This window comes from Neovison vison, chromosome 1, assembly GCF_020171115.1.
Source record: "Neovison vison isolate M4711 chromosome 1, ASM_NN_V1, whole genome shotgun sequence".
NCBI classification, from domain to species: Eukaryota; Metazoa; Chordata; class Mammalia; order Carnivora; family Mustelidae; genus Neogale; species Neogale vison.
In genome coordinates this window covers 117,211,906-117,239,531 of record NC_058091.1, presented here as the reverse complement: position 1 = coordinate 117,239,531, position 27,626 = coordinate 117,211,906, and the positions used below count along the sequence as shown (strand labels likewise).

General features: G+C 41.6%; 1 protein-coding gene across 2 annotated transcripts in view; it reads right to left on the bottom strand.

Moving 5' to 3' along the window:
• Positions 1-320: 320 nt before the first annotated feature.
• FKBP5 (FKBP prolyl isomerase 5) overlaps positions 321-27,626 on the bottom strand; it is a 114,816-nt gene continuing 87,510 nt past the window's right edge. For both annotated transcript variants that reach the window (XM_044254840.1, XM_044254835.1), the window contains exons 7-12: positions 22,106-22,262; positions 16,157-16,247; positions 13,711-13,794; positions 5,385-5,570; positions 3,259-3,498; positions 321-2,577 (exon numbers count right to left, since the gene is read on the bottom strand). In XM_044254840.1, the coding sequence (XP_044110775.1) occupies positions 2,473-2,577; positions 3,259-3,498; positions 5,385-5,570; positions 13,711-13,794; positions 16,157-16,247; positions 22,106-22,262 (863 nt within the window). In that variant the 3' untranslated portion in view covers positions 321-2,472. The remainder of the gene's footprint in view (positions 2,578-3,258; positions 3,499-5,384; positions 5,571-13,710; positions 13,795-16,156; positions 16,248-22,105; positions 22,263-27,626) is intronic.

The window sequence follows — 27,626 nt, the reverse complement described above, 5'->3', positions numbered from 1 at the left end:
CCTGCCTTACACAATCAGTTAACGTGGTGGAATAACCTACCAGCGGACGAGAAAACGAATTCCTCGTTTTTCTGGTGGTTGGGTTCATTTGAACAAAGATGCATCACTCCTTTAGCCCGATGCTGAGTTCCAGGTCTGCCTCAGAGCGAGGAGGACCACACTGTCTCCAGCCAATTTTCTGAGGTCGTATTTCTTCAGCTTGGCCCACACTAGTTTTCCAACGAAAACAACTTTGCCTGAGGACTATTTAAACAAAACCCAAGAATAATGGGAAATCACATTTGGTTGTTTAAGGAACACAAAAAAGTGCATCTGAATGATTTTTTTTTTTTAACAAGTTTTTAATTCATCATATGCTGCCTCAGCGCTCCAAATGCAGTCTGAAAGATGGTTCAGAGACATCTGCTGGTTTCCAGACAAATTGAGATTACTGGATTTGATACAAGAATATACGAAGTTTCTTTTTTTTAGTGGTGATGGGCACCTCACCATCCTTTGCTTAGAACCACCCGCACACCCCAGCTCTCCCCTGCCACGAGGTGACCCGTAATACACACCCAGGAGTCAACTGGCTGGGATAATCTAAGATTTGGAATCATTTTTGGGTTGTTACCTGCAAAAAGCTAACTGGCCTTTCTAGGATCAAATTTCAGTATTGGCCTCACTGGAGTCCTGCTTTAGTCAACAGAGCTACAATTACTAAGGAGTCAAGCAAACAAAGCAAAATTGACTTCTGCTTTTCATGTTTACTTGGCGAGACTGGGGCTTTTTAAAGAAATCTTATGAAAAAAGACAAGAATGGGAAATTAAAAGGATTCTAGTTGTCAAAGGAGAAACAATTTAATTTTCATTTGTTCTATGTAGAAGAAAACTGGTATAAATGGAATGGATTTTATTTTTAGATTTCGATGTGGGTCCTAACCTAACAGTTGAAGTGTTTTGCTAAAACCACCATTAAAGTAAAAACTAGTAATTGCCAGTGTTCTTTAGGATTTTACCAAGTGAGATGTTCCAGGTTGGAGCTACTGTTTCCTTCGGTTGCAAATGTGGGCCTGCAAGTGCTTCTCGGGCCGCAGGGAGAGAAAGCCACGCTCAGTCTCGCTTACCTGTGAGGACCAAGATTCCACTATGTGTATGTATTTTAAGACTTGCCCTGATTCCATGCTGTGGGACTGGAGCTTTTAGGTGAGATGTGTCTGCATGGGAAGCGGTTTTCAATTCTTTTTCACAACTCACACCAGAACAAAGAAGCCATTGGCAGGGAAAGAAAGCTACTGCGTGCCAAACCTGTGAGGAGAACCCTTAATGTACAAGAATACCACCACCTTTTTTCAACTCCACCGATACTGTTTTTAAAAAATCAAGCTACTTAGTAGTAAAAAGTCAAAAAAAAATTTTTTTTGCATGATAGAGGAGTGTAAGTAAAGTTTCATAAACCAGTATACATGTTTATGAGCCGGTAATTTTTTAAAGACAAAAAAAGAAAAAAAAAAAAGCTGCGTGGATCCTAAATGGATATGTAAATGAATCCACCCCAGGTCAGAGATATTGTAAGAACAGATCTTCAAATCTTAATAGCAAGGGTTAGAATGGTAATAGGAAACGGAGCAGCAGCAATGCTGGCCGGCAGTACTGTACTCAACATTACAATCCTACAAGGGACAGAGGAAGGGAAAAAGCACAATTCTGATTACTCTTTTCACATTTCAGCATCTCAGAACTTCATCGACAGCAGGGAAGCTAATCTAGAAACTCCCTCTGCTCATTATCATTGCTGAAGAACGTTTTGGGAAGGAAAGACTCCCTCCTCCAGGGCCAGGCTGGGTGCAGAGAGTCCCACTCTCCCAAGCAGGCTGGCTTAGTGAGGGGGGAGTTCGGCTAAGTCAGCAAGCAAGTGACCGCTGAGATTCTGGCTTTTGAGTCTGGTGCTGCCGAGGACCTGAGGGAATTCCAGACCCCTCTCCCCAATGGGTTCTATTGGATAAAAATGCTAACACTTCAGTCAATTAAAAAACAAAACCTCCTCCTCCTCTCCCCCACCCAACGGCAGGAAAGGAGAAAGTCATGAAACATTTATTTTTAGGTTTCTGCAGTGCTATTAAAGTTCAATCAGATGTAAAACCTAACAGATAGCCTCAAATTGTTAGGATTATCTCAAGGGACCCTGAATTAGATATTGAAAGTTGACAGAAACTGAAATGAGCTGGACTTAGCTGTTGGCTCAATCTCGCCACACCAACAGTCATCTCCATTTTGTTCCACCTGGAGTGGTCCCATGCCACCCCCTCAAGGAGAGCACTGGGCAGCAGCAGGGTGGCTGTTTTCTGGGAAGCTACTGGTTTTGCCATTTGCTTCCAGACTCACACAGACTCTAACAAACTTTACATTAAACACTGCTTAGTCCTGAGTTGGGTGAAAGCCCATGGAGGAGGGGGCCGAGTTCATTAGGGCTCTTCCCTCCTTTGCGTGGGGTCATACGTGGCCTCCAGCTTTTTCTTCCATCGCTTGACTTTCTGTTTCCTTTTCGTTGGTGACCCCTTCTAAGGTCTTCTTGCCCATGGCTTTACTGGCCTCTTCCTGAGGAAGAAATAAGAAATCAAAAGAACTGAAACATTCAAATAATTCCTGGCTCCTGCTGACTGCTGGCCTGGCCTCAGACAGCAGGAGAGCATGGCGCATACTGCGCCAGGCCTGCCTGGGTGGCTAAGTCAGGGCAGTGCTGCCAACAGTTAGGAGGGGGTAGCTTTCACTTTTCTTTGGTGAACGTGCCTGGCTTGGTGGAGGGAGGAGGGAGTGCGCGACTAGAGGGCTGCGGAGTGGAGGATGAGTTCAGGACCAGAATACAACTTTGCTGGAGGGGGGCTGACAATGTAAAGGTGGGGCTTCCCCATGGTGGCCAGTTTCCTGGGAATATGGGAAGTCTCGACAAAGAAGCATTATCCGAAAAAATACTTGATGTGTTTGCTTTTTAAAAACTAGCAAACTTTAGTACATCTCCAAGGAACATCCTTTTCTCCTCTCTTCCATGGACATGTCAGTGCCTCCCAACTGTGTATGTCTGGTGAGCAGAATAGCCTGTTCTACTTCTGGATCCAAACCAGCCTCAGATCGGGTCAGAAATCATCCTGTCCACTCTTGTGCCTCTTGGGTTGTCTACCTGCCTGTGTACCCTATGCTTAACCTTCTTGACACAAAAATCAAAGGGGCAAGGTCAGTTTTTGACATACCCGAAGGCAAGGTGGTTCTGTCTATACATACCTTCGCATCCTGCTCTGCAAACTTCTTGAACATGTTGGCGTATATCCTGCGGTCCCGCTCATTGTGCTCCTTAGCCTTTTTCTGGCACATGGAGATCTGCAGTCGTGCGGCCTTATTCTGGGGATTAACTTCCAGCACTTTTTCGAAGTCACCCTTGGCTGACTCAAACTCGTTCATGAGCAGCTGGGCTTCCCCCCTCCTGTACAAGCCCTTCTCATTGGCACTGTCTAGTCCAAGGGCCTAGGGACAGATGGTCTACATTTTAGAAAGCATGAATATAATTTGTGGACATTTCAAAGAAGTTCAGTATTTAAATGACTTACCAAAGCTTTCTGGCCAAGGGGACTAAAAAAAGTGTATTAAAGAGATAAGACTCAAGGTAGTTAAATACTATTGATCAAAATACAACTAACTATACCCAAATGAACTTCTGTATTTAATGCAATTTCTATAATGATCCCAAGGGGACTTGGGAGCGGCCTCTGTAGAAGTTCATTTTAAAATTCAGTGGAAGAAGTAAATGCCCAAAATGGCAGAGAAAATTTTGGGGGAAAAAAAAAAATAGGAGGGGACTGACCTACCACAAGGTAAAAAAAAACATTATGAAACCACTGAAATTAAAAGTTTGATTGCTAGTCTATGGGCAAACAGTTCCATGGAACAGAACAAAGCATTCAGAAACAGATTCCTGTGTATGTATATTAAAAGATTTAAGAGGGACAAAGGTGGGAATGTAAATCAGTAGGGAAAGGATTAACTTGGCAATAAATGGGGCCGAGACTGGCTATAAACATGAAAAATAAGAATTAAATTTTTACCTCATATCAAAACACGAAAGATTCTAGGCCAAATACACTTACATGCAATCTCCCCCATCAAAATATAATAGGGTTATTTTTTTAATCAGTTTTTTAAAAAGCACACCTAGTTAGAGTAGGTTTTGCAAGTACTTAACAGTATTATTTTTATCATCTTAGGTGGGGGAGAACTATCTAGTTAGAAAGTAAAAGATCTGACAGATATTAAAATATTAACACTTTTCTTACAAGTGAGGAGAACAAGGTTCCTACTGGCAGGCAAAGGGTTAACAGTAATAATGTACAGACTGCCTCAATCAATATAAATCAGACAAATAATCTAGATGAAGCATATGAACAGGCAATTCACAGAAGAAATGCAAATGACTAATAATGAAAAGATGTATGATTTCATTAGTAACCAAAAATAAAAACAAAAACAAGAATTTTTTTTGTTGCCAATAATAATGAGAAAAAAATACATGGATAATATTCAATAATTCTAGGTTTTAACTCTGTATTTCCATACCTGGAAATTGAGCCTGTAGAAACAATCCCAGAAGTATATGGAAGTGGCCTGTGTACATCCTCTATGGAAGCAGCTGCAAGTCTATCATACTTAAGTCTTGAAATGCTTAAGTTAAGTCTGTTCTTATTACATTGAACCTGAGGAGTTCTTATATCCAATATCAAATACCATAGATTTAAGGAAAGTCATAGATTGTAAGAACTTTTTTTTTTTTTCTTCTAAAGTAGGCTTCATGCCCAATGTGGAGCCCAATGTGGGGCTTGAAATTAGGACCCTGAGATCATGACCAGAGCCGAGAGCAAGAGTTGGATGCTTAACTCCCTGAGCCACCCAGGCACCCCAATTTTAACAAAACTACTCATAATATATTATAGTCTATGCATCAGAAAAGCCTCACTGTGTGGTGTCTGGGTGGCTCAGTCAGTTAAGCATCTGATTGTTGATTTTGGCTCAGGCCATGATCTCAGGGTTGTGGGATGCAGCCCTGTGTCAGGCTCCTTACTCAGTGGGGAGTCCGCTGGAGATTCTCCCTCTGCCTCTCCCCTCCCCCACTCTCTTGCGTGCGTGTGCACTCTTTCCCTCTAAAAGAAATAAATCTTAAAAAGAAAAATCTGAATGCAATCGCAATTTTTCTGAGTTTCCCAATTCATAATGAGAAACAAATAATCCTAAGTAAACAAGTGAATATAGGAAAGCAAAACGAAAAGCCCTCCACCCCTTGGCTAAGAAAAAGTAAAAGACGACCAAGTATGAAGATGGAGAAAAAGATCTGGAATATCTACATGCACGTCACTCGTTACCTTATCACAGCATTCCACAGCTTTGGTGTATTCTCGAAGCTTCAGGTAGCACATGGCCAGGTTCAGGAAGGCAGCAAGCAGAAATGACTCAGAAGCTTTAGACTCCTTTTCTGATAAGCCATATTCCATCTCTAGCCAGGACACGATCTTCCCATATTGAATCACTGCCTGCATGTACTTGCCTCCCTAGGAGAAAAAAAGCTAGGGATTATTTCTTGTAAAGGCTCTGGAGGGGATACCCAAGAACTGTAAGCTCAGTCCTCCCCGAGACATCCTCCAAATGAAACAATCCCCTCATACTAACCATGATATTTGATCCTTTCTTTCTGCTCTTAGGAGACGGCCATGCAGGCCCCCTTTCCCATTCTCTCTGCAGTGCCAGTGGCCTCTGAGCTGGTTGAGGACCGTGCACTCTACAATGCTGTTTGTTCTCCAGCAAGTACCATCTCATCCTTTTCCGAGGGGACAGTTCTTCCAGCAGGAGGGCGTCAAGGCTTTGGGCGACATTCTTTGGTGCTAGTGTTTATCACACTCTCATAAGGCTGGTGAGTAGTTTTAGACTCTATCACTAGTTTACTTGAAGGGTAAGTTATTTTTCCCTTTTCTCCTGACGATCAGCACTCCACAGTAGAGACTACGTGCTGGTAAGTGCAGTCACAAATACAGAAAACCTTAGTTATCTAAACCAGGAGTTGCCAAACTTTTTCTGTAAAGGGGCAGATAATAAACATTTTAGGCTTTGCAGGCCAAACAGTCTCTGTTGCAACTCGGTCAACAGTAGTGCAAAAGCAGTCACAGACAATATGTAAATATGTTTGATCCCTGAACACGGGGCTTTGGGCTGTGACTCCCCGTGTAGTTGAAAATCTGTGTAGAACTTATTTTAAATGATTTAATTACTTATCATTTTATTAATTTTTTTTTATCATGACAAGGGTACTCTTTCATTCCCCTCACCTGTTTCACCCATCCCCTCACCTAGCTCCCCTCTAGTAACTGTCAGTTTGTTCTCTATAGTTAAGTCTGCTTCTTGGTTGGTCTTCACACCCCTGCCCTTTTCTCATTTGTTTTGTTTCTTAAATTCCACTTGAATGAAATCATCTGGTGTTGTCTTTCTCTGACTTATTTCACTTAGCATCATACTGTCTAGCTGCATCTATGTCGTTGCAAATGGCAAGATTTCATTCTTTTTATGGCTGAATAATATTCTACTATATATTTACGCTGTATCTTCTTTATCTATCATGTACTGATAGACACTTGGGTCCATATCTTGGCTATTATAAATAATGCTGCAATACACATAGGGGTGCCTGTATCCCTTTGAATTACTGTTTTTGTGTGGGTAAACACCTACTAGTGTGATTACTGGATCACAGGGCAGTTCTACTTTTAACTTTCTGAGGAACCTCCACACTGTTTTCCACAGTGGCTGTACCAGTTTGCATTCCCACCAACAGTACGAGGAGGTTCCCCTTTCTCCACATCCTTGCCAATAGTTGTTGTTTCTTGTGTTGTTGATTTTAGCCATTCTAACAGGTGTGAGGTGATATCTGATTGTGGTTTTCATTTGCATTTCCCTGATGATGAGTGTTTATATAATTGTGACTTACCCCAAACTTTACTCATAGTCTACTGTTGACTGGAAGTTTTATTGATAACAGACAACTGAGCAACACATTTTACCTGTTATTTGTATTATATATGGTATTCTTACAATAAAGTAAGATTAAAACAAAATGTTATTCAGAAAACCATAAAAGAAAATACATTTATGATACTGTACTGCATTTATCAAAAAAAGTCCGTATATAATTGGACTGGTGTAGTTCAAAGCCATGTTTCTCCAGGGTTGCTTGTAAGTGTATGTGGCTGTGTCCTAGCAGAATGTTACTTCCTAAAACGGTGTAGTCTGCTGACCTCTGATCTACAGAGATCTATAGACAATGGAAATACACATAGTTGAACAGCATACAACATAAATAACTAAGACACAAATCACATAGAGGTCAGTCGGCAAACAATATGAGAAAAATCTCCTACCATATTTTTGCTCTTACATGATTGGTAGAAAATTAACAATTATGAATAACAACTATGTAGTTAATTCATGTGAATTAATTATATATATGCTCCATGCAAGAAATTATGGGGCCAGGACAATGTGTTTATTGCCATTTTAAGATGAAAGAAGTGACAGCTGGTAAATACACAAATAAAAAGGGAGTACAGGTGAGGAATCTCCTCTGAAGGATTTGACTATAAGCCTGAAAGCAGATGACACATCCTACCAGGTGGCAGAATTGTCGCCAGATCCGTCTGACCCATGAGCAGTGTTAAGATCATGTTGCTAGGACTTACCACAGTCAAAGCAGTGTATATCCCTCAATGTAGAGGTTTCTCCCCATACTCCAAAGGTCACCCAAAGACTAAGAAGAGAGAAACCCGGAGCAAATCTACGAGAATGTTCCAGTTACAAAAAACTTCAAGTGGCTGGTACAAGAAAGGAGCTCCTCTTGATGCTGATTTTTGGTGATGAGGATGGGGCAGACCAGTTCCAAATGGAAGGTCTAAGTCCAAAATAAAGGAAAGCTACATCCCCCACTGAACATCCCACTTCACAGGTGACTTGTTTAGGGAACAGAAGACTTACAGCACCCACAGGTTCTGCGATAGAAGGGCAGTGTGAAAAAATTCTGAAGAGTTTTGAAGGAAAGCGTACTAAAATCAAAGTCTATTATCCTCTTGGCCTCAGACATTTGTTATACGGTTATTTATAAGAAAATGAAATCCAGGCCCTTTTATAACAAATGCTGAAATTTTTGAGGAAATTATATTATGCATGCTATGGACTGAACTGAGTGTCTCCTGTGCCCCCAATTCACAGGGTGAAGGCCCATCTCTAATATGATTGTATCTGGAGATGGGGCCTTTGGCAAGTAATCAGGTTTCAGTGGGGTCGAGGATGGGGGCCCTCATGATGTACTTAATCCTGTTGCAAGAGACACCACAGAACTTCTTCCTTGCTTTCTCCCCTGCCGCTAGCACCTAGGAGAGTTCATTCAGGACACAGCAAGCAGGCAGCCATCTGGAACCCAAAGAGAGGACTCTCACAAGACACCAACCCTCCTGGCATCTTGATCTTAGACTTCCAGTCTCCGGAAATGTGAGTAAACTCCTGTTCTTTATATCACCCAGTCTACAAGATGTTGTTATGGCAGCCCAAGGTAATGAAGACAACACTTACATTTTATCAGAGCCTGAGGCCCACTACTTTTTGGGGCACTACAGAGAAGAAAGTCCTGCCGAGTTTCAGGGTTTGTCATTTCTTTCTTTCCCTGTCTTTTCTCTTGCTGGATGGGGAGCAACTGAGGATAGGAATCATGTCTTATTCCTTTGGAATATCCAAAGATACTTAGCACAAAGAAGCCCTAGTAAAGATCTGAAGAAATATTAAGGTCAAAGATAGAACTATGCAATCAAAACTTTCTCTATCATGGGGAGCAAAAATGGAGAAGTGCATAGAAATGAAAGGTATCATTTTATTTAGATTAGGTAAGGAGGACAAGTATTTTCTCTGTTCTGCCAGTTGCTTCTTTCTTGTCCACCTCAAATGTACCTGTTACCTTTTCTTTTTATCTCCTAATGTATTATCATAGGGAAAGAAAAAAGCCAGGGAGGACAATGACTCAGATCTTATAATAATGGTAGGTTCTGGGGTACCTGGGTGGCTCAGTCGGTTAAGCACCTGCCTTTGGCTCAGCCTGTGACCCAGGGTCCTGGGATCGAGCTCCACATTGGGCTCCTTGCTCAGCCAGGAGCCTGCTTCTCCTTCTGCCCATCCCCTTGCTTGAGCACTTTCCTGTTCTCTCTTTCAGATAAATTAATAATAATAATAATAATAATAATAATGGTAGGTTCTAAATAATCAGAATGGTAGAGGGCTATGGTTTCAAAAAACAAGCAAACAAACCAAAAAGCCAAAACCCAAAAAACCTAACAGACTTTGTAATAGTTCCTTTACATTTATACAGCGTTTTAATTTCTTGAAAGCTCTTTCATCTGTCTCTTAACTGTACTTGGAGCTCAACTTCCAACGAACAAGAATCTCGTTTTGTGGTATTTCTGCTTCTAATGTACTAAAACAAGAGTTTTCAGCGTGGGGGTGATTCTGCTCCCTGGGGGGCATCTGGCAATATTTTGTCACAACTGCAAGGAATGTGTGCAAGGAGTGTGCGCGCTACTGGCATCTGGCGGGCAGAAGCCAGGGCTGCTGCACGCACAGGACAGCCTCTCAGCATCACGGAGCTACACAGCCCCAAAGGTCAGTAGTGCCATGGCTGAGAAATGCTGTGCTAAATGAATAAAGGGAGGAGAAAGAAGGCAGGGCGGACACTTCCTTAGGAGTTTTTTTAAAAACCTGAAATTCTAGAGTGATGGCTGACTTGTTTCTAAATTACAGCATTGGTTTCTTGGTTCAGCAAAGTCAAAACACAGCAAAGCTTGGTTTGTCTGAAAAGGGTTTGGTGGTTGAACCAGGATCCTTAACGAACTTGCTCGAGAAATGCTTTTTTCGCAAGGAGCACAAGGGGGCGTGAGAGCCCCGTATCACTGCAGTGTCCTCAGCCTTCTTAACCACTGTCTCCAAGTCAGAAAAGAGAAACACTAGTCAAGTCCGATAGTTAATGCTCCTGTCCTGCAGGATGCTCTCAGCTCTGAGGGCAAAAATCAGGTCTGCTTAATTGGCTTGCACAATGCCTGGCACAATAGCATGTTGTTCTCTGTTAATTATTTTCAGAGCTAAATGAAGAGAGTCTTCTGCCTTTCTTTAGCCTTCAGAGGTTGATATGAGGGGCTGACAATCTAAACAGCAAAACGATTCCCATTTTAAAACTGAGTGCAATTCAGCTCTTTACTAAGGGGAGGAATCTACCTACTTATGTGTAAACCAAATTCACAGGTCGATGAAAATGGAGCTGTAATGTGCTAGATGGCATGAAGTGTAGATTTTTACTTCGCCCCATCTCTGCTCTCACCCACACATCTGGACTCTGTGCATGTGGTCAACGTGCCAAGTCAAACACTCAGAAATACGAAGCCCAGGAGGGCACAGTGGCAGATTGAAACCTGCCCTGGAATATTAAGAGGGAATGTGTACAGGAAACTATCTACCAACCATTTTTAAGTCTTACATCTAAAACTAGGATCACTGCTGGGATCTTTTACCTATAATTATGAAGGTGCCTCCAGGGAAGTCTCTAGTAGTACAAAATGTTCGGAGACATTCTGGGAGAAAAGTCTTAGGTCAGTGGTTTTCAACCTTACATTAATTTTCCCCCAACAGACTAATGTTTTGACAGATTTTGTCTATCAAACTGCATGTCAAAAATAATATGTTCCATATGTGTGACTGCTGATCCAGATTTTATCCAAAGATCAGTAATTTTTAGAAGGTTCTTAATATTATGAAATACACAAATCACTACTGCAATTGTGATGCTCAGAAGCGACAAAGTTAAGTAACCGTACGGACACAGAAACCCTGCTTTCTGCCACCCATCAGTAATTCTGGCCATCTCTGTGTTCAGCACACAGCAATACAACACGTGGCTTTGCCACATTACTTCATTACCAATACTGTTCCCTAAAGTTCTGAGTCATCAGCAACCAATTAGAGCTTCTGAATAGCTGAGCTGTTTTACTACACAGAGTTGATATAATTCTAGTCAAATGCCAAAACCCCAACTCCCCCATCCCCAAACTATTAATATTCTACTTATAAGTTTGGAAAATAAAAATACAGTAAGGACTTTTATAGACTCCAGGTTTATAGGAAACACCATTTGGGACCTATGGTCCTAAGGGATTTTACAAAAAAATATTTCATTCTAGCATATTGTGTATTTGAGTCTACACATAACTCATGTGGAAGCTTACTTGAATAGCTTAGAAGTAGTCAATATAGTTCAATTAGAAAAAATCAAAATTACTTTTCAAGAGTTTGGAATATCACAGAACTTTAGAGCTGAAAAAAGACTTGGGGATCATTTAATCTAACCCCATCACTTTTTAAAAAAAATTTTACTTATTTATTTATTGAGAGAGAGAGAGAGAGAGGGCACAAGCAGGCAGAGGGAGGAGCAGGTTCCCTGCTGAGCAAGGAGCCCCATGCAGGGGTCAATTCCAGGACCCTGGATCATGACCTGAGCCAAAGGCAGACGCTTAACTGACTGAGCCACCCATGTGTCCCATCATCACTTTTTTGTTTTAAGATTTTATTTATTTGAGAGAGAAAGAGAGAAAGCAGGGAGAGTAGTATTAGGAGAGGGATAAGCAGACTCCCTGATGAGTGTGGAGCCCGATGCAGAGCTTGGGCCCATGACCTTGAGATCACTGTCTGAGCTGAAATCAAAAGTTGGATGCCCAGGGCACCTGTGTGGCTCAGTTGTTAAGCGTCTGCCTTTGGCTCAGGTCATGACCCTGGGATCCTGGGATCAAGGCCTGCATCAGGCTCTCTGCTCAGCAGGAAGCCTGCTTCTCTTTCTTGCACTCCCCCTGCTTGTGTTCCCTCTCTCACGGTCTCTCTCTGTCAAACAAATAAATAAAATCTTTAAAAAAAAAAAGAGTTGGATGCCCAATTGACTGAGCCACACAGGCGCCCGTAACTCCCATCACCTTTCACACACAAAAGTAACCTCTTTGGACGTTAAATAGCTTTAAACCACTTGGAGCCATAGGGACGCTTGGGTGGCTCAGTTGGTTGGACGACTGCCTTCGGCTCAGGTCATAATCCTGGAGTCCCGGGATCGAGTCCCGCATCAGGCTCCCAGCTCCATGGGGAGTCTGCTTCGCTCTCTGGCCTTCTCCTCGCTCATGCTCTCTCTCACTGTCTCTCAAATAAATAAATAAAATCTTAAAAAAAATTTAAACAAACAAACAAACAAAAAAAACCACTTGGAGCCATAAAGCCCGGTTTTCCCAATTTGGAGCTTATTACACTATTCCCCCAAGCTTTCCGGTGATCCATACATATTACCTTAGTATATATAATAGCTATAGATAAATATAAATAATCATATATTAACTATTTCAACAGATTTCTAATGTGTTTAGCTATAACCCACAGTAAGAAATACGTTTTCAATTGTGATCCAGTGCCCACTCACAACTGAACAAATTTGATGAAACAAAATTTATCTTTACTACATAATGCAATACACTTCCACTAAATTGGTATCATGGCCCAATAATGGGTCTGTTTCCACAGTCTGAAAAACAACCACCGCATGTGTTGGCCCTTCTGTGTGAATTCTGCCTTGGTTATATAGTCTTCCATCATTCTCTAGCTGCTTCACAGGAGGTAGCACTGCTTACCCTGCCCCAGACGAGGCTGTCCGTGCAAGAGCAAGTCTCAGAGCAGATGCTCCATAAAGACTTGCTGAAGGACACTTACTGCATCACTGCTTTAGGCTGTTGAAAACATCATCCAGTATTTTGGATGGCAGTAGCAAGAAGAAAAAGAAAACCTTGACAAAACTCCATTCTTTCACTCTCTTCCTCTCTAAACCCTTTTTGCTGGACATGGAGAAGGTACTTGGTTGGGGGTGGGGAAGCAATGGCAATGGGCAGAACATTCTGATGAGAACTGCTATTTCTTTTTGTCTTATCTCTGGGGGTTTAAGATCTAAGTGAGGAAGTAACACATTCCTAGATATAACTAGAAAGGGCTTTCAAGAAGCAATCAGTAACAAATGTCATTCAGGAGTTTCTCAAGATTCCTCACAAAACCAAATGTGGCAGGGATCATGTTGGCCACTAGAGGAAATGAATATTCTCTTCATTTTGGTTTCTTCTGGAATCTGTGCGAGTTCTTTCCTTTTGTCATATGCCTCCGTGGCTCGACCGAGACAGCGGAAAGGAAGATGATGTGAAACTTACCTCCACGAATTCTCACGAATTCTCACTTGCTAACAATTATCCGATTCATTCTTTAATTCTATACTTGCTGAGTGCCAACTATGTACCAAAAAAGATGCCTTAGGTCTTGCGAGATACAGTGGAGGGTGGGCAAGCCAGACGGCCTGCCTTTGTGAATGGTTACAATCTGGAGTAGAATGTGTAAAAGAAACCTCTGTATTCTTTTTGTCACATTAATCCATTCCTTCTCACCATTTCTAATGCTGAAAATGACAGACTTGTAAAAATTCAGACTTACTCTTACCCAAAAGGGTGCTGATAGAATTCAGAGTAGGGGATGTCAGCACAACTCACTGACAACCTGAATAAATTCTTTGTGATGGAAAAGACTGTACAAGGACTCACACACCTTGAAATACACAGTTCCCTTCTCTTTGACAATGGCAGCCTGCTCCAATTTTTCTTTGGTGTCCATCTCCCAGGATTCTTTGGCCTGTTGTGTAAATTTGTAACAACGGTTAGATGAACAGAGAAGGAAAGAGCATCAGCTAATGGCTGTAAGAACACACAGCGGCTTCTTCTAGGATACCCACACCTCAAAATGCACTGGCTTTTAAAACTGGGTGCCACTGCCCACTCACTGCTAGGCTAGAACTCACCTTCCACAATGACCAAGCTGCAGTCTGGCCCATGGTGCCCAAGAAGGAAGAGCAGGCAAAAGCACAGTAAGGAACCTAAGCCATTGTGTGCTGTTAAAGAGTGCATCTTTGGAGTTATGAGGTGAGGACACACAACGAAACCCAACGTCCCTCATCTCCCTCCCACAGACTTCCCCAGCAAACTGCCATTACAATTTCAGCAAGTTGTTTCTCTCAAGCCTCAGTGTTTCAAACTCTAAAATGGGAACACTACTGTAGTCAAGTCACAGGCGTATATTCACAAACAATTTTTTAAACGCCAGGCCAGGTCATGGTCTCTCCACTGGAACAACTAAAGCTTCCAAACTGTGTCAACTTGCAGATGGATATCTGGGGGATTTCAAGTAAAACATAGATGCAGAAATATTTCCAGGGATTTCGTGACCATTTGCTATTTCGTATCATGTGTATTATCACTCTCCACCATTAGAGATAGGAATCCAGAGCCAACTGCACTTTCAGTATGAATAGCTGGATTTAAAGGGAGTGTTGAGTCAACAGAACAATCTGGGATCCTTTAGGGGAAACGACAGTGGCTGTGTCAGTGCTACTACTGCAGGAATTACGAAACTTGAGTGGGTAACTGTACAATTCTCTCTATTCAAGAAACAATTAGTGATGTATTCCTGCTGCCACCCATCCCACCAAGTGATTAATGAGAGTGACCAGTCTTTCTGGCAACCCTGTGTTGCTTCTGACAATTTAGTTGTATTATTTTGAAATCTAGTAATAAGGGCCCTCAGCTTTTTTTATATGGAGTTTGGTTTCTATGGGGTATAAGTGTGTTATTAATACTATGAGGCAGAGAATTAAAATGTTGCTTCCAACAACATCACACTTTCACATGGTTTCAAATATACACGGTTTCAGATATCCTGGAGCCACGCTCTCGGAGCAGGGAGCGCGTGGGGGCTCCTTACAGCACACAACAGTGAGAATGCACCGCGGTAAAGAAGCGTCCTCTGGGCTGTGGATGGGAGGGGGCTGGGGAGGCTTACTTGATTAAAATGGAAATGGGAAAGCCAAGGTCGAAATAACCATATGCTAAAGATTATTTTCTCTCTCTTTAATAATACAAACCATCGTGCTATGGAGGCAGCTTTGGAGGATCAGAGCTGAGCTGGCAGGCCTTCAGGAGAGATACCCGGACAATACGTGATGGTCATGACAACAGCATAATATGGTTGTTTGGGGGAACATGGAGTGTGAGGGGTATGAACAGGAACATCACTGTTGGGGGAAAATCCCAAAGCAGCCCTCCCCTGACTTTCCTGGCCCAAAGTTCCAGCCCCACAGGACAATGATTTCCTTACTAAGTTTAATAGAATATAAACAGTCACATTTCCAGTCCACAGCTTAACGTACAGAACACCGAGGTAGCGCTACAGGCCTACAGAATGCAGTTCTTAGAAGCTCTCTGGGGAGAGCGGGGCCTCGGATTTGCAGAGGGGACTTTGCTGGCCGTGATGGTATGCCTAAACACAGGCATTCGCTCTGTGTGTGTCTGGTGAAACTGCTGCTCGGAGCCTCCAGAGGTAGGCCTGAGACAAACACGCTCCAGGAGGGCTGCTGCTTCTGGAACCCAAAGCAACTGACAAACTCTCTCGTTTTTAGACTTGGACAGGTAGGAAAAGGCAAGGCTGGAGTGTCAGCAGGTTTGTCTCTTGTGTCTCTTGTCACAGAGCCTGGTGGTCCACGATGCCTTGCATTTTGGATAACTTCCTTTCCACGACTCCGAGAAGGGTACAATCCATTCAGCTTCGGAAAACTGCACCCCACTCCCCCAAGGAGCTGCTTGGCAGAACGTGAACCTTTTTGTCTTCAACCCAGGAAAAAAAGTACAGAAAGAACAAGTCTAGGAACAAATAAGGGAACAAGTCTTGGATTCTACCCAAAAAAGTTAAAAAAAAAAAGGCTGACACGTAGGAACAAAATGAGAACACTGAGCTCCTTAGCTGTGTATCGGCTGTGCAGTATCAGTTCTCCCAGACTCTGGAAGCAGTGTCAAAGGCAAGAGACAAACTTCATCACAAAAAGCACAACATACGAATAAATACCATCTCTCCACACCACTAATAATAATGTAAGATAGTCGTTTCTGGGAAGTGGACGGAGAAGAAATCTACCACGATTTAGAGAAGGTGGTTATTTTCTCACCTTTTCAAAGCTCTTAAGTGTCACTTCATACATAAGCTCAGCATTAGGTTCAATGCCAAATTTCGGCTTCCCTGCCTCTCCAAAACCGTATCTGAAATGGAGAGTAAGAAAACAAAACTTTAAAAGAACGGATGTATTTCCAGGCACTTCCTCTGGTGTTCTGAGGCGTCACGTTAGCACAGAGCTCTCATCTGCACTCTACACACATTGGGGACCCCGAGGTCAAACCAGCTGTGGGTCAGAAGGCACAGTGTAGTATCCCTGCTGGCTTTCGAAGGAACCAGGCTAGATTTCGTTTTCTTTTCTCCTTCATCATCACATGTAATGTTAACACCTGTATACCTTGGGAAAGCTTGTTTGAGGGGATTTTAAGATTTTATTTATTTGACAGAGAGATCACAAGTAGGCAGAGAGGCAGGCAGAGAGAGAGAGGAAAGCAGGCTCCCCATTGAGCAGAGAGCCTGATGCAGGGCTTGATCCCACGACACCGGGATCAGGACCTGAGCTGAAGGCAGAGGCTCTAACCCACTGTGCCACCCAGGCGCCCCTTGAGGGGATTTTAAATGTCACTGTCTTTTCCTCTGCTTTTAATATCTAGTTCTTTTTATAAAATAGCCATTGTTTGGTTATCAGGGCTTTCCCTCGAAGCTTTATCAGCAGGACAGAGACAAAAGACACTGTGACTGCTACAGTGCTCTTTATTAGCAGCTATGTTATAAGACGCTGTTAACTTTACAGGGCACTCTCCTGCCAGCAGTACCACTTCCAGTCAGATAAATGGCAGGGGTAGGGGGGGAAGGAAGGAAAAACATCAGGAAGAAAACTCATCCTACCAGTATTTCTGCAAGACATTTAAAAAGACACCAGAACACACAAATGACAGAACAAACACATAGTCAAAAAGACCAGCCCTAGCAAAGCTCTAACCCATCAAGAGAAACACTCTCAGAGCTCCGCAGCTATTGTGCCGTAAACACGACGCCTGGGAGCAAAATGTACTGAAGAAAATGACTGAGTAGCCCCTGTTTTTCTATTTTCTTTCAGATCACCAAAAGACTTTAGAAAACCCCAAAGCATTCAAGAAGCATCCATCTCCTAGAATGGAAGTTCTGGTGGTGGTTGGTCTGTCTGGTCCAGTGGATTCCCAGCGTTCAGTACAATGCCCAGCATATTTTAGAAATGTTCACTGGAATATATTCTGTTCCCGTATGTTTCAAGGCCAAACTACTCTTGAATACATGGAATGGTACTGCACGATAACTTAGTAAACGCCCACTTTTCAGGGCTGAAGGATGCCCAAACCCAGTGGCTGCTAATACCTCCCTTTCTCTGGGGCAAAACGACTAGAAGGGGGTAGACTCCTATCCTGTTGCTTATACCACTTTCTTTACCCCCTGCCGGAATTTTTCAGGAAGAAAGTGTTTACTCACCTCCACTATTACAAAAGAAAATAAAAGCTGGAGCCAGAGAGAGGCAGAGAGACACAAAGAGAGTTGGTAGGAATGTGGTAGTTTTAATAGCAGGGCAAAGGGTATCTTCAGCAAAGAAATCAAAGAGGACATAATTACCAGTGGCCAATTTTAGGCAGTCATGACTAGTTTTGTACTTCGAGCTCTTAGACCTATGTAGCTCCTATTTGCTTTCTACCATCTGGTAAATAACAGAACATTCCTTAACTGCTAGGAACTAGGTAGACAGGTGAGTCCTTGCTGATCATGTTTACCGACAGCATGTGGCATTTGGAACCTTGTGCTCAACAGGTACAAACTCAACAGACGGTATGACACTTGCCTTAGGTCAGTGACTCTCGACACGGGTGATTTTAATCCACCCACCCCCAACAGGGACATTTGGTAATATCTAGACATTTGGGGTTTGCTAGAACTACCGGGGGGCTACCAGCATGTAGTGGGTAGAACATCCTACAACATGCAGAACAGCCCCCACGACCAAGAAAGATCTGGCCCCAAATGTCAACAGTGCTGAGGATAAGACAAGCTGCTTAGAGGAACTCATGAATCAAAGTCCCACGGCTAGGGGTGGGGGAGGTGGGGGGCTTCACATGAAGGACTCTGAGAGGACTTATGTAGAGTATACCATCCTGGGGAGGCGTAAGCCCACACCAAACTCTTTTGAGAGCATCTAGTCTGACTTCCAGGTTATACAGAAAGCTGACTTATGCGGACTTCGGGCCTGGGCACCGAAGGACCCGGGGCTCACAGATTCATCTGACTGAGAGACAGAACACCACAAATGGAAATCCAGGACTTAACCCAAAGATACAAAGCTACAGTAACAGAAAGAATCTGGTAGTAATGTTCTTGAATTAACAGTTGCCTGCAGACAGCAGAGACACAAAATGTGACTATTAATGACCATTAAAGCTTTTATGTGCATACAAGAAGTATTTGTACCACAAGTGCTTACTGACTGCTTCATTTTTACAGATGAAGAAACTGAGGCTCAGAGAGTAGCGCTTCTGGAGAGTCACACAAAGTGGCAGCAGCAGAGCCAGGATTTAAATTCAGGCTGTGTCCCTGGAAAACTGTTTATTTTTTAACCTGCACTGCCTCATAACTAAGCACTATGTCTCTTGGCACCCGTGTTTTAGTCTGGGGTTGGTGCAGGACAGAAACATAAGGAAAGGGAGGGAAAAATATTTTAACTAGCCATACCTTACACCTGAAATGAATACAATATAAAAGTACTGAACAATATTAAACACAACATAAAAGATGCTGTTTGCTGAGAAGGAAAAAAATTGGTTTTGTGGATGTGTTTTAGGAATTGATTGTGAAAACATCCCACCAAATAGTCTGTCAGAGTTGCAGAGGTGTGTCCAACATCATTTAGAGAACGAAATGCAGATGACGCAAGAGAACTATAGAGCATGAGTCTGTGGCAGCCACACTCACGGCGACACTGGGACGCAGTTTTCTGTGGTGTGTGGGGATCTGAGCAACACAAGCAAGCCCACAGCAGGCACTCACAGCTGCCTGTCATGGGGATGGCCTGCCTGTCTGGACAGCATTCCGCCGGGTGCGTCCGGCTGGCCACACACTGCTTTTATGACTGAAAAGATTGGAAAAATCCACTGTATGTTAAAACGGGGTTTCCTTTTTCTTGTGGTCTGAGGGGCAAAATGGAGTAGAAAAATCGTCACCACAGTAGCAATCACAGTGAATACACCGAGAGTTTCTAGGTGTCAGGCACACTGCAGAGTTCTTCACATGCATTAATTACCTCATTCAGACCTTCACAACTTTATGTTCGTAGATCTTGTTATCCCCATTTTATGGAAGGAGAAGCTGAGGCTGAGGAGAGTTAAGTGACTTGCCCAAGCAGACACAGCTGGTAAGGTACAGAGCGGGGTGGGGGGCGCTAACCATTAATGACACAACAAACAATTTAAGTGTGCAAGGAACTATTTGCCTGGATGTATGTAAGGATGATTTCTGTATCTCTTTGCCTTTAAACTTAAGACAGCTGCCTCCCACGCTGTCTTGTTAGCTGGCTCAAAATATAATGAACTGATTCATATAATCTACGCTTGCATGTATGCAGAATTATCTATCCTCAAGGAGCTTAAATCAGCAAGCACACAGGGAACATAAATACCACTCTCTTCATATGAGTCTGGAACTACAATTTTAGAAAGCTACATTAAAAATAATTAGCTATTACCTGGATATGGAGGAGACAGCCTTCTCTGTGCTCTGAGTAAAAAACAGTTCCTTCTAGAATGAGAGAAATAAGTTCACCTGAAGTGAACTACAACTATAGGGTAAATGTAAATAAAACACACTAAAATAGGAATATAGCTGTGGAAAACGGATGACAGAGAAAAAAGCATGAAATAAAAGGTGCCTCCATGAAGGCGGTATAATGGGGCAAGGCGTAGAGCATTTGCAGGCCTGGCCAAACCCTCACTTGGGAAATAGAATTAGGGCTAGAGTATGAGGGCAAAGAGGAATATGCTACTGGATTACTCCTGAGGCTCCACAAAGGTAAGCAACTGTATAAAAGGCCAACTGTACCTACTGGTGAGTGCAGGCCATCCGGATCCTCAAGAACTCAGAATCCTAGGGGCTGAAATCCAAGCAGCCAGAGAGGGAGGAGACTGCAGATAAGCAGATGCGCTTTCATGCAAACAGAATCAAAACACCCTGGTTTCTCTCAAGGGTCTATTTCTCAAGATAGAAGGGTTAGATTCATGGTATAATTTTAGGTCTAAAAATAATACCAAACATGTTTTCACAAGAGAGCTGTTGGTGTCTGATAGTTCTAAGCTGGGAAGTGCTAATGGATATCCTTATGATGGGAAAAATTTAGGCAAAAATGAGTCATCTCCGCTGCCTTTAGATCCAGGAAGAACACTTTTTTTTTTTTTTTTCAGGGACTCTGTATAAGAACAGGTGGCACAAATTCAAGTGGTAATAAATCATCCAAGTGCTTCTTCTACTTCCAACCCTCACATGTTTTACTGCCTCCCATCTAATTTAGAGAAAAGGAAGAAGAGAGGCAGGAGAATCATGTGAGATGGCCAATAGCTTCCTGTCTTGGCAATATGGCAGGCAAAACAAATAAGCAGCAAAACTTGCCTGTCAGTCCTCTCTTTGACACACAACAGTGAAGTAATCAGGCTCGCAGATCTTTGTGATATTATATGGCCCATTAATTCACTCCATGACTAACTGATTTAATTGTTTCCACTATTAGCATTAACTTCATTGAAAACTCTAAAATGCTGATTGAAAAAACAAGTATACACATATTCTTTGTTTTTACTGAAGTACAGCGGAGTACAATGTTCTCAGGTGTACAGCACAGTGATGTGACAAGTCTACATGTTATATTAGGCTTGCCATGATAAATTCAGTTATCTATTAGCATATAATATTAGCACAATATTATTTACTATATTCCCTATGCTATATATTTCATCCCTGTGACTTATTTTATAACCATAAATTTGTACCTCTTAATTCCCCCTTCGCCTTGTGCTCAACAGGTACCCCTCACCCCCAAATCCTCTGGCAACCACGAGTTTGTTCTATTTATGATTCTGTTTCTGTTTTGTTTGTTCATTTGGGCTTTTTTTTTTTTTTTTTTAGAGTCCACATGTAACTGAAATCATATGGTATTTTTCTCAGTCTGGCTTCTCTCACTTAAGCATAATGCCTTCTGTGTCCATCCATGTTGTCACAAATATAAAATACTGATGAAAGAAATTGAAGAGGACACAAATGGAAAAGATATACCATGCTTATGGATTGGAAGTATTAATATTATTAATATCCATACTGGCCAAAGCAATCTACAGATTCAATGCAATCTCTATCAAGATATCAATAGTATTTTGGGGCACCTGGGTGGCTCAGTGGGTTAAGCCTCTGTTTTCAGCTCAGGTCATGGTCCCAGGGTCTTGGGATTGAGCCCTGCATCAGGCTCTCTGCTCAGCAGGGAGCCTGCTTCCTCCTCTCTCTCTGCTTACTTGTGATCTCTGTTTGTCAAATAAATAAAATCTTAAAAAAAAAAAGATATCAATAGTATTTTTTACAGAACTAGAATAATCCTAAAATTTATAAGGAACTGCACAAGACCCTGCATAGTCAAAGCAATCTTGAGAAAGAAGAACAAAGGTGAAGGTATCACACTCCCAGACTTTAAGATAGACTACAAAACTGCAGTAATACTGGCACAAAATAGATAAATGTAACAAGATAGAGAGCCCAGAAATAATCCACATTTATTTGGTCAATTGATCTGTGCCAAAAGGGGCAAGACTATATAGCAGAGAAAAGACAGTCTCTTCAGTAAATGGTGTGGGGAAAACTGAAGAACTATATGCAAAAGAATGAAAGTAGACCTCCTTCTTATACCACACACACACTAAAATCCCTGTCCTTTAGATAACTTCACTGTGTACTGAGCTCGTATGCTGCTTACCGTGGTCCAAGATATAAAATACATTGTTCTTCCCGTTGCATTTTCTCCAGGGCTTTGTCAATTCCAATTGGAATGTCATGGTCTTCTCCTTCCCCAACAATGAATACCACATCTCTGCAATCAAACGTCCTTCCATCACAGCGGCCTTCTAGGTGAACTGAGGGCAAGGAGACAGGTCAGTCAATAATGCTGCTCCACAGGTCTGGCTAATTTAGAGAAGTGAAAAATGATTATTTCCCCTTTCTCATTTCATTTAGAGACACATAGGGTATGTCCTGTTGACACTTTACCTACCCAGTCTGAAAATTTAAGAGCAATCCTATTTCTCAGTTTAAACTTGTAATTACCAACAACTCTATCAATAAGATAGTTCAGGGCGGGGGTGGGATGGGGAGGGCACCTGGGTGGCTCAGTTGGTTATGTGGCCAACTCTTGATTTCAATTCAGGTCATGCTCTCGGGGTCCTGGGATAGAGCATGGTGTCAGGCTCCCTGTTCAGCAGTGGGGAGTCTGCTTGAGGAGTCCTTCTCGCCCTCTCCCTCTGCCCTCCATCATCTCTATATAAAATAAATAAATAAATCTTGGGAAAAAAAAAAGATAACTTAGGGGATAATAAAGCAGAACACAGGTTTAATTTAAACCTACTACATGACAGAAATTTCCTTACCTATAACATAGGATCAAGAAATGCTAGAATATTTAATAGATAATTATCAAGGTGCAATGAACTTAGTATCAAGTATATAATGACGTAAACATTTGTAACTACATTTTGACTTCAGATGCTTGGGGGAAAAAAAAAACCTAAATGACTATTTCCCCAAAGATAAACAAAAGTTAACTGAATAAAGCAGCTCTTTTTTCTTTCTTAAGTCTTAATCTCATTCACAAATATATTTGAGTAAAAACAGAAAACTCAAAGCCAGCATCACCAATAACTGTATCATAGCTATATGCCATAGTGGAGTGATAACTGTAAAGTGTGAAGGAATCACCAGTCTACTATAACTTCACAAATCAAATTATTTAACAACTCTTCTGAAACGTTAAGAGGTCACTTTCTTGGGGCCTAATTTCCTGTTCCACTTAGACTCACTCACCTCATTCCCACAGTGATTTCCTATCAGATAAAAAGCTTTTGTTTCAAGACAAAATAGGAAAAATGCATATAGATATGTATTTTTTCTTGATCCATTACTTTTTTTTCTAGGATAAGCAACTCTCTGAATCTTTCCAACTACTTTTCATATGAAGGACATTCATTCTCTTCCACTTGGGTCTTTGACTCAGTAAGAAAAGATGGATGGCTCACCCAATAGCACGGCAGTCACCAAGCAATGTAATAATTGGTCTTTCCTAAGAAAATTCTTTATTCTAAACTCTGTAATGGCCTAGATTCAAATGTAACAATTTCCTAAAATTCTTCTTTTCTAACAGTTAACATTTATTCTTCTTTTCTAAGTTTCTCTAACTTTAACTTGCTTTAGAAGACTAAAAATTACTCATTCTGTTATACTTGTTTCATGAGACAATTAATTATTAGTTTCCAAACACAAATTCAATTCCAACTTACTCTACTTTTGAATTACATGATCTCAAAGGTCCTCTGAAGCTCTACAATTCTATGATACTATGACCCAGTGATACAGTTCTCTGATACAGGCCAGAAACCAGCTTCAAAGCCAATTCCTGCAGTTAATTATTTGATCAGATTACCTTTAAGCCCAAGCCTGAAAAATTCGAGAAACCCTGAAAAGCAAATGGTAGTGGTATAGTTGTCAAGAGTCACAATGTCACATGGACATTTATGCTTTAAAGCTCTCTATCCTGGGGTGCCTGGGTGGCTCAGTGGGTTAAGCATCTGCCTTTGGCTCAGGTCATGATCCCAGGATCCTGGGATTGAGGCCCACATCGGGCTCTCTGCTCAGCGGGGAGCCTGCTTCTCTCTCTCCCTCTACCTGCCGCTCTGCCTTTCTCTCTCACACTCTGTCAAATAAATAAAATCTTAAAAATAGATAAATAAAGTTCTCTATCCTTTTCTGTTTTACTAGGGTAAGACCATCCTGATGTGCTTCCAACAAAGACGTAGGATGGAGTCCAAGAAACTTGGGCCAAATTAGAGAGAGGTGTGACTTTCCAAACAAGGGCAAGAAATACACTGGCTCTCAGGGTGGAGTTGATATACAGGAATTTTGCTCCATGTCCCACAGTCATAAAAGTAGATGATCCTCTCTATTACAATCACTCTTGGAATGTTCTAGATCATATAAAACTCAATCAATTGATAGCACATTGAAAATTCTTTTATATTGGAAAACAGTCTCAAAATAAATTCAGCTTTATTATTTTCAGATACATCTAGAGAGCTTCTGCAGGGTGTCTAAGGCTTAAGATATTTTTACTTAAATAAATACTGATGTTGCTAAAGGAATTCAAAGTCCTGAGAAGTTTATGCTCTTACATATTTTAAAATCTGCCCAAGAAATTTGATGTAGACTAATGTGATGATACTTTTCATGAAAAAAAAAAAAAAATTGCTGAGCAAAGTGAGTTTCAGCTCATGAATTGAGGAATATTCTCAAGTCTTGAGACTTATTATCCTATTATATCACAACTCAGCTGACAGATTTTTCTGTCTGAGGTTTATTGTTAGAAATGTCTTCCTCCCTAAAGGAGAGTACATTTCGTCGGGGAGGAAACTATCAGTACATTCATTGTGGTTTTTGGTTGATCAAGTTTGAATGTGTTTTCAAAACAGGAAATCCAGAGACTCTGCAAAGGATTCCTGCCTGTGTGTCAGTTTCCTAGGCTAGTTTTCAGCTTGATGCATGTACTTGATGTTAAAATTATATAAATAATTTTAGAAGTTCTCTTTATGTGGGACAACCCATATTAGGGGGAAAAAAAGACTGGCTACTAATAAACGTGTTGGGAAAGATAAGTGAAGTAAGCAAGCAAAAAAAGACTTCAAATTACAAGGAAGGTAAGGAAACTATAATGAAAGCAAGACAATAAAAGACAATAAATGACAGAACCAATTTTTATGGCTACCTTACAGGAAAATAAAAATCCTCAATAATTCTCATATTTAGTACCTTTCATATGGACTAATCTTTTTTTGTTGTTGTTATAAATACAACTCTTTTAAGTTGGACCTGAACACTACCTACACTGCCATCAAATCTTCAACTGATACATACACGCATACTCACACACACATACCAGTTCATATGTACAAAGAAAACCACAGCCTTTTCAAATCTGGAATGTCAGTGTGAGAGAAGGTGTCACAGGCTCAAGGAGTATATAACCCACTGGTTCTTTACATCTACAAGTAGCAAAGGCTATCTCTCTGTTAACTGATTTCTAAACTCGGAACACTGGTGTGACAAGTTCTGCAAGACTGCTGACCAGAATTTACACACCACCCTGGAGCCACAGAAATGCCACCAACTGCCACAGCAGGGGCCCCCTTCATGGTGACAGATCAAACATGCCTGGCTCCTCCAGGTCCAATGCTTGGGTTTTGTTTTTTTTTTTTTTAATTGTCTCAACAACTGATACAAAAGAAAACCGTGGCAGCTCTGGCTAGGAAGACCTGTGGTTGCTTTTGACCTTGCATCTCTTAGTACAAATACTCACTTAATAAATATTTAATAATAACCATCATGACTCACTGGGAGCTCAGCCTCTAGGGCTCAGGAGGTCTGTTGCTAATTCCAACCAGCATGATTTACGGGAAGTAAATGATCTATGACGTGTCCAAAGAGAATAAAAGTACATACAGGATGCTTCTACTTAGGGCTTTTTCGGTAGAGAAAAAAAAAAAAAGACACAAAAAGGAACATTTTCTCTTGACTTAAAGTCCATGGAACTTGGAGGAGGGAGGTTCTCCAAACCCCATGAAGTCAAACCAAATGAAATTACCCGAGCTTTGCTGAGCAATCCGAGTGTAACCACATCAAGTAAGCCGGGTCTGCTGCAAAACATCACTTAAACTGGAGCTCTGACTTATTGTTCTCTTACTGCCCTAGAGCAATTTTGTTTTGAAGAGCACAGAACACTCTGTTCTGAATGTGGCTGGCACATGAACTCGATGTGCTGACAGCAATTTGTACTCCGATTAAAATAGGGGGGAAAAGGAGAGTATACTGCAGTAACAAAAACTGGAATGCGAGAACCCAAAAACTAGACTTTGTATTTTAGGAAGCAAAACTGAGAAGGAGGCTCCATAACCTAAAAAAAAAAAAAAAGTGCCGTAAAATGCTCCAGCCTAAAGACGTTAGCTCTGGTGAGTGTCTGTTTTCCCCTTTTCTAATTATAGTAGCTGGTGTCTGATAGCTTTGCACTCGTTCCCAAAACAATTACTGGGTCATGGGGATCTGAATGGGAATGTTGTAATGGCATTACTACTAGACAAGACCAGTCATCTGGCCAGAGAAAACCAGGTTGTGACAGGTTACTCCCACATGGCAAGGGTTTTTTCTGCTGCCTAGTTCATGCCAAATGAGTTTCTCTCTGCCTGCCTAATAGAGCAGAACATCCAAGAGATAGTGGATTCTTAATGACCCCCTGAAAAGGCAAATAAGGAAACAGAGATGGAGTTCTAAATCAGGAGAGGCATATTAATCACTGATTAGAAGAGAAACTGCAAGCATGGTGGTCAGATTTCCCCCAAACTGCCTTCCTCCTCCTCTGCACCACTTTCTACTGTGCAAGATGACCAAACATCATCGTGCGATCGCTGAAAGAACTGAGGGGCAACGGCTAACTGCAGGCAGGCAGATACCCCAGCTACCTAACTAGAAGAATTCATGCAAATGGATGAGAGGTGATAGATCTTAGTCTAAATAGGGACCATACACACAGCAACAAATCCTACACGAACACATATCTGCACCACTCCTGTCTTTACAGGGGGAGAGCACTTTAGTCAGACCTGGATTCCAATCCCATTCTGCCACTTAACAGTTGTGGCTTTGGGCAAGGTCATCTAAATTATCTGAAGCTCAGTTTCTCCATCCACAAAATAGAGAAAACAATACTAGCTAACTAATAATTGCAGAGAGGATTAAGTCAGGGCCCGAATGAAAGCTGTTAGCCCAACACCTGGCATTTGTTCATTCTTTTTTTTTTTTGCATTCATTCATTCTTATGTCAGGGTACCTACTATATGAAGACATTGTGATACACAGAGGTGAACTCAATGGAAGTTGGCTATGATTATTTTTCTGCAGAGGTAAATTATACCGGATTAAACATGTTTTTGAACTTTTGCTCAAGAAGCCACTTAATGGCTCCACAGAGAGGGCTGTCGCAATATGAATAAAACTCAGAGTTCGTAGACAAAGACAATGTCTTCCCCTTCTTTTGTACCTTACAGTGCCTAACACACAGTTCAAGGCCAGATAGTAAATATTTATTTAAGTTAGTTTGAAAACAGGGCCTTAAGGAAAACGGTAGTGATTTTCACTTACTTCTGGTAATTCTTCTTTTTGAATACTAGTCAGTACTCCTATTT